This window comes from Cupressus sempervirens, chromosome 10, assembly GCF_028749045.1.
Source record: "Cupressus sempervirens isolate cs-2001-9-10 chromosome 10, ASM2874904v1, whole genome shotgun sequence".
Lineage (NCBI taxonomy): Eukaryota > Viridiplantae > Streptophyta > Pinopsida > Cupressales > Cupressaceae > Cupressus > Cupressus sempervirens.
The window spans coordinates 817,015,993-817,035,389 of NC_143127.1; the positions used below are offsets into that span (position 1 = coordinate 817,015,993).

Consider the following 19,397-nt stretch of genomic DNA (forward strand, 5'->3'; position numbering starts at 1 on the left):
TATTTCAGCTAATAAGAAAAGACAATTATGAGCCAAGCACACTGTGGAAGAGGTTGAAAAATATACAACCCCTAATCGCACTTTTAGAGAGTAAAAGGCCTCATAAGTTTGCAAGTTACGTAACTTTGATGAGTCACATTTTGTATTCAAGCCTTCTAGTGTTGAAGAGGCTTCATATCAGCAAGTGTGGAAGGATGTCATGATGGAGGAGTATATTTCATCATCAAAAATGATGTGTGGGACATTGTTCCTAGGCCCAAAGATAAATTTGTTGGGTCTTTGCAGCCAATCATAAATGCAAGCTTTACCAAAAATGCTACGATAGAAATGTCAGCATCCACTGCAATCTTGTAACAATTAGACAAATAAGCAAAATGAATATATCGGCATTTAATTGACATAAGCAGTATAAATACATGAACTCCAGCTCAATAACCCAAGTCGAACAATGTGTTTGCATGTTTCTGTACAATTGAAAGCTGAAAGCAAGTGCTCCCCAACCATTATTATAACTAATGGGCACAATTCATTGTCACAATGCATGTGAAGACTTGGTTTTGATATTAATGAACCTAGTTCAAAACATTATTTCAAGGACAGTAGGTTTTCCATGTAGTGTTACTGAATTTCTCAAACATAAAAGTATGCATTTAAAAAAAAGGAAACTTGATGGAAATTATCAGCAGTATATACCAGTTAAGAAATGCTCTTCCACGAACTACAATTTCTTCTATTTTTTCTCTAACATCCGGCTTCCACAAAACATCTTCATCTGTTTCTACCTGCATAAAGAATAAAAGTTGTAGAGTTCAGCTCTAGAGGTTACATTAAAATATATCAAGTAGGAACATTCTGTAATTGAATCCAGATGCATAAAAAATACATAGTCAACTATTGGTGATAAAAAACAAGGAGCTTTCAAAGCACATTTAAGGAAATAACAAAAAGAGGTTAAACAACAGATTAATTCAAAGCCACTATTTAAGAACTTACCAGAGAAAAATCAATGGCAGGGAAGAGATGAACATACTCGCTGATGCTTTTCCTCTTATCACATGGATGTACCCCCTGGTACAGACCAAAAAATAATTTAATCTACATTGAAAATATTAATATGAAATAAAGAATAATGGTACTCATAGCATCAGAATCTCAGACAGAGGAACTCAAAAGTATAAAAAGAACAAGAGGTAACTAACAAGCATCCCACATGTAATTAGGAGGAAGTGTTGAATAAGTGCAATACAAGAAACTAGAATAGTTTCCAGAAAAAGAAATCTCATAAATATGACATCAAGGTAACAAAAAGAAAATGTGAAAATCAAGTGCGGTATGGATGCTAGTTTCCACATCCAGAGCTCTAAGCAGAATTGGTCATCTATAGTATGCCACCACACGATTAAAAAACATGGGCATCTAAAGAGATGTCAACATCGTGATGGATGTCTTACCAAACACTAACACTTCCACCCACATTAAGTTTTATTACCTTGGGGGAAGCAAGTGTCGGCAGAGCCAAGAGCGGGGCCGGGCAGAAGCTAGCTGGAAACCAGACTAGCAACTAGACTCTTTTCCCATTTAGTCTCCATTTTGGCATTTTGAAGGCAAGATGATTATTTCAAATAGGATCACTCATAGGGCAAGAGATAGCTTCCAAAAACTAGTTTTAAGAGTCTAAGGTAAGCATTTTATCCTATTCTTGAGTTCTTTAATGGAATTTTTTGAGATTTGGATGAATTTTTAAGGTTTTTTCATTACATAAACACGTTTAGCTATTCTATTTTAGTAGTGTTGTATCATTTTTTGCACTCGTATCCTTGACGTTCATAGTTTTTTCCTAATTTAAATTCATTTAATTTCTTATTATAGAAATTTCGAGATATTAGTTTGTATTGTGCAAGAATGGCCACCACCAGCAGTAAAATTTTAGTGGGAGAACGAGGAGCCGATAGTTTTAAAATTGATGTAGGATCTACTTAAGGAGACTTGCCACAAGAATCTCACAAGTTTCTGGAGGTGGCTCATATATTTGGAAGTGTAATTATTGTCAAAGTAACAAAGGCAAACCATTCAATAGCTCATATTCCCAAGTAAAACTTCATTTTATGAGCCCTATTGGTCAACGATTTGCAATGTGCAAAGGCACAAATGGGAAGGGGTTGTCTAATGCACAAATAGCATCATTAGCAAAAGAACAAAAAGCTGTTGATAAAGTGATAATATTATCAAAACAAGTTTTTATCAACCTCCATCCTCAAGGAAATATAATTACCTACGGAACCAATTGTATCCTCCAAATACCCATTCTTACAAGTATCTATACCGAGAGTGGAAGAGGAAGAAATATAAACTATCCCATGCAAAAGAGATCCATTAGACACCACATTTAAAATGGAGGCAAGAGAGCTTGTTGATCAAGTCATTGCGTGTTGCCTCTATGCCAAAGGTCTTCCTTTCAACTTGGTGACATCACCATATTGGAAGGAAATGGTAGCAGCCATAAATAAAGCACTGGTTGATTCCACAAGTCCTAGGTATGAAAAGGTGTGTACCACTTTATTGCAAAAAGAGAGGGCTTGTGTAGAGAGAGTTATTCAACCAATTAGGAATTCATGAAAAACTATAGGTGTTTCTATTTGTTTCGGGTGGATGGAAAGATAAAAGAAACCGGCCATTGATTAATGTGATTGTAGTGTCACCCAAAGGGGCAATGTTTTTTAGGGCAGTTGATTATAAATGGGAAGTGAAAGATTCATAACTCATTTTCAAAATTCTCATTAAGGTTGTAGTGTAGGTAGTGAGAATATAGTCCAAGAGATTTACAGATGATGCAAAAAAATTGTAGGGGTGCTTCGATTGAGGGTTGGTATGACTATATTTTGGACACCATGCACCGTACACTCCCTAAACTTGGTCATGCAACAAATTAACACCCAAATAGATTGGGTGAAGCAAATATACCTAGCAGGGTAGGAGACACAAATGTTTGTGACGAACCACCACATATCAAAATCCATATTCAGATCATTCTGCAAGTTGGAGTTGTTGAAGGTAAATCGTAAATGTGAAGCTTTATGCAATCAACTAGAAACAATCATTCATCATTGTTGGGAAAAGATGACTACCCTATTGCATCTCCTTGCATATGCCTTATCTTCAAGGTACTATAGCAGTAAGTACTTGGTATGCCAAATAAGTGGCACCATATACGGAAGAAGTTGCTAGTGGGTGCTACAGAGCTTTTGCAAGACTCTTTCCTGGACGATTACAATCACAAAAAAGTTACTACAGAATTTGGCTTTTTTGCTTTGAGAGCATAACTTAGTCCACTTACAATAAAGGACGAGTGTGACATGGGAGCTATCACATGGCAGTACCTCTATGGTCAACCATTTGAGCATCTACAACCTCTCACAATCAAAATCCTTTCACAAGCAAGTTTTATTTTCTTTTTGTTTAGTTCATGTATTCTACAATTCTTTAAATTGCATTTCATTTTTATGTTTTACTTTAATAATTAACTTTGTAATTGTAAACATTGTCGAAGTAGCAACTTCTTCTAGTAGCAAATGGAATTAGAGTACATACTGCTTTATCCACTCAGTAAAGTGTAACTAGTTGGGCTCTTAAAAAGATGAAGACTTGGTTTACATTCATATCAACTTGTGTCTTTTGTCATTGCTGTCCTCAATTTTGACAACCCTATGCAATTTTCTCATGAATTTGTAGGTATAGCCTCTTTTTCTCAAAGTATTGATAAGGTGTCATTGAGGCAAGTCATTATCCTTGAATTGTACTCTATGTAACTTTGTTGGTAAGTTTATTTCGTGTCTTTTGTGTGCTTTTCTTCTTGTTGTAAATAATTTTGAGTCATGTTTTTGCCTTATGTTAATAGCCCTTGCAATTCCACTCATCTTGAGCTAACTTAGGCCTCAAACAAAGTTGTTGAACTCAAATTATAAAAATAAAAGGTGGGTTTTTCAAACTGACACCATGTCGTGATTAAAAACCTCCAAAAGTGGACTTTTTATTGGAAAGTGCACAAAATAAAATTATATTTAATATTTAAAGTGGATTTTGACATCTATTTTAAATTTTTAGCTCATTCTAAGTTGCTTTGACCATAGTTAATGTTTAATGAAAAGTAGTCCCTTTAAGTCTATTTTCATGTTACTTTGTTGAAAACTATAGTTATTTTATTAATTTTAATTCCCTGAAACATAATGGTGGGATTTTTATTACTCAAAGCATATATCAACATGTTAAACACCTATCAAATCCCCATTGCCAATAAATATAGGTCCTAAAAGCATATAAGTGGACTTTTTAAAGGCAATAATGTAACAAACGGTTTTCCATAACGAAAACAAAGACGGTTTAAACAAATAATTTCCAACATTCATAAATAGACAACTGAAGTCCTTTTCAAATGACATTAACTATTTTTAACAATTAACTGGAATAACCATAACCATATCAATGTTCATTTAAAAATAACTAGTTTAACGATTAACTGAAGATAATTGTATCCATGATCATCTGAAATAACTAGATTAATGATTAACTAAACATAATTGTATTCATGATCAACTAAAATAACTAATTTAACGATCAATTGAAAATAACTATATTTATGATCAACTGAAATAAGTAGACTAACGATCAACTGAAAATAACTGTATCTATGATCAACTGAAATTACTAGATTAACGATCAATTGAAAATAATTATATTTAAGATCAACTATCCTTTTTTCATACAAGTAAATGCTTAATAAGGAAAGAAGGAAAGAACATACAAGAATCATCCAGAGGGACTTTAGCTGGTTGTGCAAGCCTTGGCTTTGGTGAGAGGAGAAGCATTGGCATAGGCTTAACCTCCCAACCTTGGACCAAACTTATCCCCACACATTCTATTAAATTAGAAAGGCCCTCCCTACCTCAGGATCAGGTTTGGGATGTTCTTTGTCCAGCCACCTAAGCATCTTGGTGTTTAGAATGTTCACACAGTTACGAAATGGACATGCTTGCATAACTGGCGCCACTGACATCAAGTGATCACTAGATAGCAAACATGCCTTAAACTACCTTGGCCAAGGATTTCAAATGGGTTCATTGACCTGATCACCACCGCTCGACTTGACAACAAGTTTCATTACAGGGATGAGCATGAGCTATTAAGTATATTTCATTTAAGTTATTCATGTATGATTTCTCTTCTGCTTTTTACAGATTTATTCCACCTCTTCACCTTACTTGGCTATACAGCCGGTGAGTCCCAAGTGTCCAGAATTTCTTGAGCAATCTGCTCTATGCATAAATTCTAGAAGGATTTTTTGCTTCGTATGCTTATCACAAACTATGACCAGAAAGATTATGTTCTTGAGACTAATTGGGAATATTATTGGATAGTATATTTCATTCCAAATTTTATTGCATTTGGAAAAACGCTTCCATAAGGGTTGTACCTAATTTATTATGAAAGTTTAAAGAAGAGGATCGTTAACAAAGGACATGGAGTATGCAGCAAACTCATACTGTAACTTTGAAATAAATCTGGAAAGAAAAGAGTTTAGTGAGCCCAACTAGCTGTTATGGAAAGCAATAAAATGATATTGAAATAACATTACATGACCTGATGTATATTCTTAATATGTCTGAAGCCTTGCAATCGATTGAAAATCTGCCCTTCTTTAGATGTTGCAGACGTATCCAAAGTGTAAAATACTTTATTCCTCAATGAGCTGAGCACATATGGCAGAGATGCTGCTTAAGAATGGAAGTATAGACTAGAATAAAAGAGGATTCTGGCACACGAAAATATATGAAGTCGGGTGCTGAGGGTGGCGGAGAGCGAGTAAAGGAAAATGTAGTTGGGTGTGCGAGATATATCATGCCCGACTCCTCATAGCTTCCATTTTAAAGAGCAAGCCGTGACTTCTTAGCTTCTATAACATAAAAGATTATTTGTCAATTCAAATTGCCAAGTGTTAAATCAGTTGAAAAGAGAGGAAAAATAAAAGGTTGGAAGAAAGAGTTGGAAAGATTATAATTCGGTTTATTTTTATAATATATATTTACATACATTCATGTAAATATATCAATGGGGGTGACATCATTTTATTAAGTTATTATAATATAATGGTGCCATTTCATTTTTATATTTATATGTACATGTGTGTGTATATATACATATATATATATATATATATACACACACATATATATATACACACACACACACACACATATATATATATACATATGATGACAGATCAATTAAAATCCCCTGAGGTATGTTTTATATTTTAATTAGATTATTTTATGTTTTCTTAGATTATTTTCTTAATAGCTCATGCGGGTCCCACAAATGTATCATGTGTTCAAGTCATTGGGTCCTTACCAAAGAAGTTTAAAGTCATACTTGTCAATCTTGATGACTAAACTAGGTGAGCATCACATTCCGATGATCCCGTTTAGCAATGCTTCCCCCCCTTCATGTTCTCCTGCAATCACCCATGAAAACACTTCCGCCATAATAACGATTCTATAATAATTTCATATAAACATTTTAAAAGATTTTAAATTATTAATCATAATTTCAAAATCAAGCAACTGCTAACATCAAATAACAGTTAATGGTTAATGACCATCTTCATTAACAGTTAATACAATGTATATAAATAACTACCTATTTCACATGATCATGAAAGATTAATCCGTTAAATCCAACGGTTATGAGCAAGTTTTAAAATTAGGTCAAAATTTCGGGATGTAACAAATAGCATGTTATTTAATTATTCAAGTGCTTATAAGTGGGGAATTTGAACCCAAAAGCACGTGCTATTGTGTTTTTAAAGTTAATTAATGTGTTTATCAACTTAAGTTAATGATAAAATGAACCCAAAAGAACATGTAATTACAAAAGCATGTGTTTTTCTTCCTTAAAAACACTTCATTGTTTCTTTATAAGAGGTTTTCGAATGTGTTTATGCATATAGTGGGCTTTTTGGACTCCAAAACACGAACTTTTCAATCCTAAAGGCATGTCATTACTTTTATAATGTGCATTTTAGACTAAAATTACTAAGGGTGGCAATTTTATAATCAAAAGCACATGTTGGCATCCCCAAAAAGTGTCTTTGGTGATTTTATAACTACAAAGCACAAGAGTGGCAATTTTTAGTCCAAAAGCACATGCTTTTGCAACTCAAAACAATGTTTTTACTCGTAAATGCATGTGTTTCGAGAGGTTGTCAATTTGTCATCCAAAAGCACATGTTTTTGGAACCTAATATTGTGTCTTTACTTCTTAATACAAGGCGTTTTGGTATAACATGCAAAAGTGGCGATTTTTAGCCCAAAAGCACATGTTTTTAGCTTTGAAACTTTAGGGGGCATTAAAAACGGGATTGGCAGCCTTCAATCACTCATATCTTAAGCATTGCTTGATGGTTTTTCAAGACCTATAGGTTGTTTTTGCCTAAAATCATCCAAGGAACACATTTGGCTACTCAAAGTGGAATTTGTTGAGGTTTTTGTTCATTTACCAACCTATCTAGGACACGTTTTCGCCCAAAAACACCTTAGTTTTGAGCATTTTGCACCATCAAATCAGCAAGTGTTTTGCTCAAAATAAGTTCCAAAGCATTTCCTATCCTTCTTAGCTTGCATTCAACTCTTTCAAGATACTTATTATGCTTTGTACACAATTTCACATATGCTTTGCATTTTGCACATAGCTTGGTCAAGACAGTTGCTAAAAAGGGTGCAATTTTAATCTCTAACTTCCTACACTTGGTAAGCTACAAATTTTAGTTTGTTCTTGCAAGGATTGAGTAAAGATTCAAAGACTACTTAACACTCCATCTTGCAATTGTTCTAAATCCAAGCAATTTCTTTGATTTCGTATTCAGATTTTTTGCAAATGTCTTAAAAGACATCTTCTCTTGCTTCTTCATTTTTTATAGGGCTTTGTTGTGTATATTTGTTGTCTTTGTTGGGTGGGTATTTTGCAACCAACAGTTTTGGTAAAAATTCAGTCACAAAACAAGATGACCAACCACAGCGTATGAGACAAAGTCTCTCCTACCTTAAAGGGAAGGCTCCCCCTTCTTACCATTTCTTGGATCAACTCAAGGTAAGCAAGAAGTTGAGAGATTTTGTAAAAAAGGTGTTACCAATATTCTTTCTTCTTAACTTTCAAGAAAGAATCCACTTACTCGTGGAGTGAGTAATGAGCAAGGTGAATCACTAACTACACTTCTATCTAGAGCTGGAAATAGTGATACCAATAAACTAACACTAACTCAAAGGCTAGCTAAAAGTGTACCAATTTGGCTCTAAGTTCGATTATACTTCTATATGAAAAAGCTTTACTAATGGGGCACAAAGACTTCCAAAAGTAAAGATATCTTCACTATTTTGCGAATTAAGAAAGAAATATAAGCTACAGACAAAGCTTCTAGCTATATATTGCCACAATTGCTCCTAGTCAAGCTACAGCTCTAATTGCTTATTAACTCTTTTATATTCAGTTATCAAGAACACAAGATAACATGAATCAAAGATAACGTATGTGAATTACAGACAAAGCTTCTAATTCACACAAGTAACAATCTCACTCAATCAAAGTTAAGTCTAGATTGCTCCTTTGTATTCAATTTTCTCTCAAAATAGTGCTACACAAACAAAGTTTTGCTGGCACAGTTTCTCCAGAGCTCTCTTGCATACAATATAAGATAAAAGATTATTTTACAATGAGGGGGGCACTCCTTTATATAGGCATAGAAGTTGAAAAAAAGATGGAGGAAAAAGTGGGAGCAACTCAACCAACTTTGACCTAATCTAACTAAAAGAGAATTATCGAGTTACATGCAACTCGCATTACATCTTTTCATGCACATGTAACTCGCATTACATGGAATTACATCCTTTCATGCAATGCATCCTCTTAGACCTATAAACAAAAATAACAATCTTAAAGATTGTTTTTCAGTGTCTTGAACTTGACGATGACATCACGCATTGTAGGAAGATCAGCAATTTTCATTGTCTTCGATATGGCATCTATTCTCACTGCATTTGCATACACTGATTGCACAACCTTGGAGTTTGTTGTCAGAGAATCTAACAAGTGCTTTGTCGAGGATTTATACAAGATAAAATTGTTCATTGTGTGCGAACCAAAGTCTTCAGAATCCAAATCAGCAATGATTCTAATTGTATATTCTGAACTTGCCCTTTCAACTACAATGAGATTACCAGATTCATCAAGAACTTGACATCCCATTTGTTCCAAATCACAAGTAACACTTGTTTCAACTGCTTGACAATCTCCAAGAGCTACCTACAACTTTAAAATCAGATTCCTCAGTGTTTCCTCTTTGTAGCCAATAAGCCCTTAAAATCTAAAGAACATTTCACATGACAGAAGAATGTCACAAGAGACCAAGGCATCTAGATCAAATTTTGCAATCGCATCCCAATCATTAAGAATTTCCTTCAAACCATCTGCTTCTCGAGTCAAAGAAGAAATCAAGTTTTGCTCAATTGTATTCATCTCTTTGACATGCCTAAGAACTGCAAATGTTTCCCTGATAGCTCGAAATCCTTTGGGAATGATTTCTCCTATCCAAGACTTGGCAGCTTCAATCAACTTTCTTTCCTTGAATGTCTAAAATATAACAACAACACTCTGAGAAGATTCTTCTGTAAACCATTGGGATTTTCCTCCGAATGGGTATTTATGTGCAACATGTAGGAAGTTCTTAATATATGATTTGGATTATTTCTTTGTACTGCAAATTCATGTTGGAATTTTGTATTATTCATCATTTCAGAAGTGGAAGATCTTCCCTACTTGGCTATTCCGATTTTGGTGAGATTCAACCCTCACCCTATTTCATCTGTGTATTTCTTAGCTCGGATCTGGCAAATTGGAGCACCATTCTTGTATTGCAAATACAATATTTTGAGTTTTGGCAATAAATTGTTATATCTCTCTATTGGCATTTGCTTCTGTGTTTGGCTATTATCTAGTGTATTTAGTGAATTATATCTTCCCTTCAACATTTCTAGCTCACACCCTTCAGCACATTCTTCAAATACTACCATGACATTCTTTAAGGATTACGGTGGCATCAGAGCTTTCCCTCGGGTAGTTTTCCCTCGAGTACCTTCCTCGGGTGTTCTCTATTGGGTACTTTCCTCAAGTGTACTCCATTAGGTACTTTCCCTCAGGTGTTCTCCATCGGGTACTTTCACTCAGGTACTTTCCTTGAGTGTTCTCCATTAGGTGCTTTTCTCGAGTGTTCTCCGTTGGGTGCTTTTCTCAAGTGTTCTCCATTGGGTGCTTTCCTCAAGTGTTCTCCATCAAGTACTTTCCTTCGAGAGTTTCCCTCGGGAAAAATTCGAGAGTGTCGTTGGGAACATTACAGAGCTTGAGAAAGAACTTCTCATAAATAATAAAGAATTTCCAGAGTAAGAAGTTTGTGAGCAGTATGTTAAGCTACATTGTGCAGTCAAGTCGCTACAAGAAACACTTGAGCAAGGTCTTCTTGATCCACTTGAGGTGCCAGTAATTGATGAACCAATCAAGCAAGTTGTAAGTAGTAGGAAAAGATCAATCTTTGTTCGATCAAGGGGCTTTCCAATAAGACATCTGCCTTGGTTGGAGGCCAACAGAAAGCTAGACATTAAACATGTACCTGAACATGAAGATCCAACTGAAGAAGAAGCCAAAGAAGCATGTTCAATTCAACAAGAGCACTTTGAATTCAAGGACCTATCTTGAAGCAGAATTAGTATATGATCCATCTCAAAAAGTGAATTTGTTCATCATCAAGCATTGACATCATTGCTCCATGTTAATAATGATAGCTTTAGTCAAATAAACATGAATGATAATTATCAATAGAATGCTCTATGATTATATTATATGCATGTATTTATACCAATATACATTGAGTACGTTGACATACATACATACATAATTAAATATTAATTCATCAATCATTATATTGATTGTATGAGAATTAAAGTGCCATTCATGTTAATCAACTTGATGAATGATTATAATTACTATTATTTCTTCTAAGTATAAATTTGTATTTGTCGATCTCCATCACGTCAATATTAAATATCATTATCATTGGCATTTAAATGAGTATCGATTTAATAAATATTGAACATTAATTACTGTCATCGATATTGTGTATTAATAAATATAAATTGCATTAATTATATATCAGATTTGTATCTGATTGCATTTGTTATATTACCGATAAAAATTAGTTAGTAACAGTTTGATTAAGATACAAATTATGAAACAATGTAGAGGCATGCCAGTGGAGAGACATGTCTCCACATATGTCTATCCATCAACATGTCTCATAAATCAGACCGACGAATGACAAGTACAAAAATTTATTAGTGCAAGTCATTTTGAGATCGATCTCTCTTTCTAAGTAATACTTGAAGTATTATCAATATCAAAATTATCAACATTTCTTGTGAGATATCATTGTCTCATTATTCAAGCAGCAACCTCTAAAGAATTATAAGTTAGCAGGAGCATCATTTTATAGATAATAAAATTAAAACTATATCTATATTCCTATTCAACAATAAATCTAATCTACTTCAACACTCCAGTTGTTCATACATCATCTATACAAAGTTGCCTATGACAATGCAAGGTACTGCAAGCTGCTGAAAAAAGGGAGCTACTTTGTTGAGTCAGTAAATGGTTTCATCTAAAAGTTGCATTATCGCCTAGTTTTAGTTAAGTAGGTTTTTGTTTGTTTTTAATAAGTGCTCTTGCACATGTTTGTTTTGTTTTAACTAGTTTCCCATTGCATTTGTCATGTCATCCTTTCTAAGTCTTGTTGTTTCTAGTCACCTGACTCTATAGCCCAATGGAGTAGATAAAGGCACTTAGAGGTCTAGATTCTACATTCCTTGTTGTTTCTAAAGAACAAATGAGGTAAGTTCCCTAGTTAGAGACAGTAGTTGTCCTCAACTTTGACATCACAAAATTAAGGCAAGCCTATGCAATTTTCTCATGACTTTGTAAGTATAGCCTTTTTGTTTCAACGTATTGATAAGGTGGCATTGAGGCAATTTGTTATACCTGAATTATACTCTATGTAACTTTGTCGGTATGTTTTTTTGAAGGTGGTTGTCAAGTTTAATCATCAATGTTTACAAAAAAGAGTTCTCTTCTCTGATTGTAGACACTTGATTTTTTGAAAACTTTCACATCTTTTGGGTGTTTTTATTCTTGTTGTAAATAGTTTTTCTTCTTATATTTTCCTTATGTTAATAGCTCTCACAATTCTGTTTGTTTTGAGCTAAGTTAGGCCCGAAACAGAGATGCCTAACTCAAGTTGTAAAGGAAAAGATGGAGTCATTAAGAGTGACAACACATCATGATTAAAAAAATTCAAAAAATAGACTTTTTATTGGTAAGTGCATGAAATAAAATTATATTTAACATTTAAAATGGATTTTGACATCCATTTTAAAATTTAGCTCATTATGATTTGATTTGACCATAAATTTTAATGTTATATGAAAATTAGCCTTTTTAAGTCTATTTTCATGTTACTTATTGAGAACTATAGTTATTTTATTAATTTTAATTACAAAAGACATTAAAAATGCATAGTGGTGAGGCTTTTATTACTCTAAGCATATATCAACATCTTAAACACCTATTAAAACCCCACTACTAATAAATATAAGTCCTAAAAGCATATAAGAGGACTTTTTACAGGCAATAACATGTTATTTAATAATCTAAGTGCTTATAAGTGGGGAATTTGAATCAAAAAGCGCATGTTATTGTGTTTTTAAAGTTTATTAATGTGTTTATTAACTTGAGTTAGTGATAAAATGCATATAGATGGGAAATTTGAACCCAAAAGCACATGCAATTACAAAAGCATGTGTTTTTCTTCCTCAAAAATATGTCATTACATCTTTTCAAGGGGTTTTTTAACGTATTTATGCATATAGTGGGCTCTTGGACTCCAAAACATGTGCTATTCAATACTAAAAGCATGTCATTACTTTTAAAACATGCATTTTAGACTAAAATCACTAAGGCTTGCAATTGCATAATCAAAAGCGCGTGCTTTCACCCCCAAAAATTGTGTCCTTACTGATTTTATAAAAAGTGTGTCCTTACTGATTTTATAATTACAAAACACAAGAGTGGCAATTTTTTGGTCCAAAAGCACATGCTTTTGCAACTCAAAACAATGTCTTTACTCACAAATGCATGTGTTTGGAGAGGATGGTGATTTGTGGTCCAAAAGCACATGTTTTTTGGTACCTAAAAGTGTATCTTTACTTCCAAATACAAGGCGTTTAGATATAATATGCTAAAATGGCAATTTCTAGCCACTTTTTTGGACATTTTTCTTCAAAAATGGGATTGGCAGCCTAAAATCACTCATATCTTAAGCATTGCTTGATAGTTTTCCAAGATCCATAGGTCGTCTTTGCCTAAAATCATCTAAGGAACACATTTGGCTACTCAAAAGTGGAGTTTGTTGAGGCTTTTGCTCATTTCTCAACCTATGTAGGGCACATTTTTGCCCAAAAACAGCTTAGTTTTGAGCATTTTGCACCATCAAATCAAGAGTGTTTGGTTCAAGCTAAGTTCCAAAGCATTTCCTATCTTTCTTAGCTTGTGTTCAACTCTTCCAAGTTACTTATTATGCTTTGGGCACCATTTCCCATACACTTTGCATTTTGCACATTGCTTGGTCAAAACTATTTTGACTCATTTCATGCAAGGATTGAGTCAAGATTCGAACTCTATTAAACACTCCATCTTGCAATCAAGTCTTCTCATTTCAATTTTCAGATTTGCATGTTATATATGATATGTTCCTTCTATTTTCTGTCTATAATCTTTAAGTTGCATGTGCAAGCACTTCATCTTGCTTGTACATGCAGTCGAGTTTAAAAACCTCATTCTCCAAAGAAACTACGAAAGAAAGTGAGCTCATTATCACTTGCTTTTGCATCAGAAAACCTCACTTTCATGCTTGCATACACTCCTTTCATACCTTGCATACCACTGCCACATAACTTAAAATCTCGTAATGATGATTGCTCACATGTGTGGGCATGTTTACTTATAATGAAAACGAAAAATCTTATTATAAGTAGATGTCTTTTCATCCATTTTCTGTATAATATCCTTGCTGTCCACATATGTTTTCACATTCCAAAAATCCATTTTGGGATTTTTCACCATAGAAGCACATATTTTGAGCTTAAACACATGTATCCATTCTCTATCCCAAAAAGTTCCCAGCTGTACTCCATGTGCAACACTCCCAAAAAATCTCATTTTTAATCTTTTCCCCCATTTAAAGAGCTGGTTTTATGCACGCAAAGAAGAAGAAAGGACACAAAGCAAATATGATCACGTAATGGAGCCTACAAGCATAGAGTGCTTTCAAGATAAAATAGTCCACAGAACAACCAAGGATGCATATTCATATTCCAGATCGAGATGCTTCCATCAAACCTAAGCACATCATTCACAAAGCAATCATGTACCAACATGAAGACCAAAAGGATGATGTAATAGAAGTTGTGTCTTGTCAAACACTCGGAATATTTATATCATGTATTTGTAATATGTAACAGACATATTACATGTAATGGAAAAACAAGATGTAATTGCATGAGATAGTATCATATGCAAAGTTGTAACATGTAATCAAGTCGGAACTGAATTATGCATGCAACTTTGAATAATTCAAAGTTAGTTAGGCGTTTGTTTTTTAACAAGTCAAGGTGGTTAAGAGTTTCCCCTTTTCTCTCCACCTTTCTCTCTCTTCTTTTCCTATATAAAGTAGGAAGCTCATTATAAATAATCATCTTTTGGCAAGGCGAGAAAGTTTTGTCTGTTTGTATTTTGCACTCTAAGACTTTGTGCTCAAATGTGAATTGGATCGCTTTCAATAAAAAGAGGTAGATTGTTTTGAGACTTTGTGCCAATCAAACTGTTATATGACGGCATTTTCTTGAGTTGATTGTGAGTTTTAATGCTTTGATTCAAGAGGGCTTTGGATTCACTTGTGTGGAATTTGAGCTACCTATTGAATTCAGAGTCAATTTGAACTTTTGAAGACTTTGTGCTGCAGAAGGACGAATTGTGGTAGATGGTAGAGGATGCAATTACTTAGAGCTGAAGACTTTGTGCTTCAATTGTAAGTGTTTTTACTAAATTTGAGAATGTCCAGTAAAAGACTTTGTGCCTTACTGGCTATTCTACTTGAATCCTCATTCGAGACAAGCGCAAGAGACTTTGTTTTTCTATATTTTGTTTCATAAATAAATAAATAAATAAATATATATATATATACAGAACCCTTTTATTATGTTTGAAAATTGTAGTTGCTTGCAAATCATTGTTGAAAAAAAAGGAATCGATTAAGAGAACCAGCCTTCTTTGTAATTTCCAGTTAAGTTTCTATTGGAGCCACCTACTGTAAGACAGGAGCCTCCCCTATGTTGAGAGGAGAGAGAAATTTTTCCTGAAATGTTGCCTTAAGTCACAATTTTTCAAGTTGTGGTCAATGACATAAAAGAAAATTAACCAACACTCGCATAAGGAGGATCACCATAAGGAAGGGGCAGCCAAGCTTTGGGATGTAGAACCTAAGTGTGCAAACTTGGATGCAACAATTCAAGATCATACTACAATCATGGATGACAATGCTGATAACATCATGACCATGGTGCATCTAGCGCAAGTAGAAACATTTTCAGTTCAAGTGATTTTGAACTTGCAGCAATTGGAGGAGTTCAAGATGATGAGGGATCTTTCCAAATCCATATGATTCAGATTCGGATTGATGAACATTGAATAACGAACTATATTATAATTTTGCAATTGTGATGATTTGCTGATTTGCATTGGAATCGTAAACATAGACATATATGATATGGTTTATAATCTTATTGAATATTTGAATTTCAATCTGAATATGTATTGGTGAAGTTATAAGCATTATAGTATGAAATGTTTTAGTTTTGTATATTTCTTTCATTTCTTTGCATATACATAGTATAAGTGTGTGTGTGTGTGTGTGTGTGTTTGAAGAAAACAGAAATATACACACACGCGCGCGCGCGCATCTCCCAAATAAAAAAATTTGCTCATCCACATCCAAATCGGTAACTAAGAATTTTACCATTATTTACTACAAAGTAGTCATTTTTTACGTTCAATACAAATAGTTGGCCAGTAGAGGTACAAGTTTAGTTTTCATATTCAAGCTAAACTATTAAAAAAATTCTCTAATTTCTGAAAATCTGAAGCAACATTGTTTTGCACACAAGGAAAGAAACATAATAGACAAGTCAGCTTGATTTCTCAACTGACATGAGATCTTCATGATTTTAAGACTACAAAACTACTAGTAAGATCCTCTTTTATACCTGGTGATGTTTTTCTAAGCTCCAAAATGAAATGCATTTATCATCACAAAATATTATGCCATAGCAAAAACAGACTAAAACAGAAATTAATGAGCATCATACAAGCTTTTAAAGATCTCCCCCCACTCACCAAATGCTCCCGACAACATTCGACTGCAACAAAAGGTGGACATTTTGAACTTGAAATTGCCCCTTGACTGCTCTTGCCAGCACCAGCCACCATTAGTGGAGGAGATGAATCTCCATCAATATAGCCCCCACCACCAAAGACACCCACTGCTGTCTGCATAGTCCTGGGATGATAATTGTGATGATCAACATCAGCTTTAAGCAAACAATGAACGTTGAAAGAGGTTAGGTACTAAATACATTGTGATATACAATATTCTCATAGAGATTTAAGATATTTTATTCTCTCTCTTTTATCTAGTGGCTTGCATGATTGTAATCTTTTTGAAAGTTTGCTTCAAACTTGAATGGAACTGTTTAAATATTGGTTTTGTATCTTGACTCCAAACATCTGATTGATTGAAAACAACTAGTGAGAATAAGTTACCATTGATATATGCCAATTATTTCAATACCTCATCAAAGGAGAAGTCACAACCAGCTCAATCCTAGAAGCAATTCCATTATTTCCAATATGCTTGCGAAGATTGCCAACCTGTCAGGCGCATCAATTTTGTTTTAGTCCAAGTTTTGGCAAATATGGTACCCAATATAAATTACTCCCACAAAAGAAATCAGAAAAGGATGATATGTGCCATACAGAAGAGCATGCTTTGTGAAAATAAAATATTTGTCATAAAATGAAAGATGTCCCTGGGAAACTATTACATAAGAGAGTGAGAATAAAACTCATATCTTAGATTTTTCATAACTTTATTGACCCGGATTTGTATGTTGTACTGTAAACAAGCACAGAACTCAGTGATATAATCCAGACATCATTTTTGTTTGGTTTGGAACTTCTCTAAACTATAGCCAAGAAGCAGATGATGTACTTGTGTCAAACAATGAATTCTTGTCAAGGGATTACTCATATGACCACATTCAAGATGTTAAAGTTAAACTCAATTGGTTAGTTAATTTGTACAAGTATTAAAGCTGTTATGTAACTCTTTAATATATTAGAAAGATTGAAATTTGTATGGCTTCAAATTTTCAACATTAAGCAGACTAATTAACATGCAAGATACTAAAGGGAATGTAAATACCTGCTCCCATCCTAATGGAGTAAGACTAGCATCAAGAAATTCAGGGGACATATATGCATCGAAATCCTTCTCTCCTGCCACATTGTGATAACCCTGCCCATGCCTCACCTAGATAAATTTTGAACAAGCTAATTCATATCAATTCATAAAAAAAGTTCCATAAATGTCCACAAGTATGCAAGAAGAGCACATAAAATTCAAATAAGGAAAGTAGATCCAGTTGAGTGCATTAAATAATTATCAGCCATTACATGTTCATAGTATCATGTCAAGAGAAAAGATGAATAAACAAATTAATTAGACAGGAGTTGCACAATTTTGGGAGAAAGGACACAAATAAACACCTAAATAATGCATGCTAGGTGCAGATTTTCAGAAGAGAATACAAATAAAGTTTAAACACATAAGATAGCTATACCAGGTGTAGAATTTTGCAACGGTGCAAAGGATATAAACCTGAATCAGGAGTTCCAGCCATATCTGGAGACAACAATCAATAAAATGGTAGCATACTTAGACTTTTTTAAAACATATGGAGAAAACAAATCATATTATAAATTTCTTTTTAACTGATCAAAAAAATGTCCATTCACAAAAAAAATTACAAAGAAAAACCTATTATGCGTTGCTACTTGAAAAGTAGCATTTCATCCCCATTCAACCTTTTTTATTCATCATATTTATTTGTCGGTTTGATCAGAAATAATTTATAGCAAGTGTAGTTAAACAAATATTAGTTTTGAGCTATTATATTTACTTAAGAATTATTAAGCTTTAAAACTATTTTATTTACTACATAATTACATCAACACGCTGATTTTAATCTTAACTTGAAAACCATTCTATTTTAGCTAGTTCTAAGCACATAAGACAAACATACTTGATGTTCTTCAAGTACGGTATCACGGACGTTGTGTCACACATGACCGACATCTTCAAGCATGTGAATTGTATTGGGTTTCCCCCATCTTGGGCACACCGCATTATTTATCTGATTCACAAATCAGGCTCGCATTCAGACCCCAACAATTACGGAACCATCACGGTGGGTCACACTTATTCTAAATTGTATGCCACAATTTTACATAGTATTCTTTCTAGGGAGATAGACCAGCGGGGCATCCATGCTAGAGGCCGGGGGGGTTCAGATCTGATTTTCAGACAACAGAGGATACTTAATTCTTCAGGGTATCACAGAGCAGGCTCAGCATCACTGTTCTAAGCAGTTTTGCTGCTTTGTGGATTTCCACAAAGTTTTTGACTCGGTCTTGTTGATGTGAGTTTTGTTCCACTACAACATACAGAATCAAATACTTACTATTCCAAGACAAACTACCAAATTTCCAACTATCTCTTCAATTCCAATGCCAATATGCTATCCAATGTATGTGACTTGAATGATAAAATGAGACAACCTCAGGGTTCCTTCTTATTGTGGACTTTTATTCAATTTTATAATCTGATATGTTGGTTCCTTCTTATTGTGGACTTCCACTCAATTTTATGATGTGATCTGTTGGTTGCCACAAAGGGAGTTATACTGTTCATTCAATGGATATCAACTATCACTGTAGATTTAGCTTCGCAATATGCAATTAAATATAGCTTTTTGATCTCCAACTCTTGAACTCTCAACTTGAAATTCAACTCTCGAGTCAGGGTTTTTGTGCCAAACTTGCATTACATTATTGTTGCATCTTTACGTGAATGA

The 19,397-nt window shown here is 33.9% G+C and overlaps 1 protein-coding gene across 1 annotated transcript in view; it reads right to left on the reverse strand.

Moving 5' to 3' along the window:
* The window catches only part of LOC149536443 (phosphoglycerate mutase-like protein 1), a 67,632-nt gene that overhangs the window by 40,279 nt on the left and 7,956 nt on the right, over positions 1 to 19,397 (reverse strand). Inside the window, exons 2-7 of the mRNA XM_089807701.1 lie at positions 18,105 to 18,166; positions 17,687 to 17,794; positions 17,054 to 17,133; positions 16,600 to 16,762; positions 994 to 1,068; positions 694 to 782 (exon numbers count right to left, since the gene is read on the reverse strand). Coding sequence (XP_089663827.1) covers positions 694 to 782; positions 994 to 1,068; positions 16,600 to 16,762; positions 17,054 to 17,133; positions 17,687 to 17,794; positions 18,105 to 18,166 — 577 coding nt within the window. The remainder of the gene's footprint in view (positions 1 to 693; positions 783 to 993; positions 1,069 to 16,599; positions 16,763 to 17,053; positions 17,134 to 17,686; positions 17,795 to 18,104; positions 18,167 to 19,397) is intronic.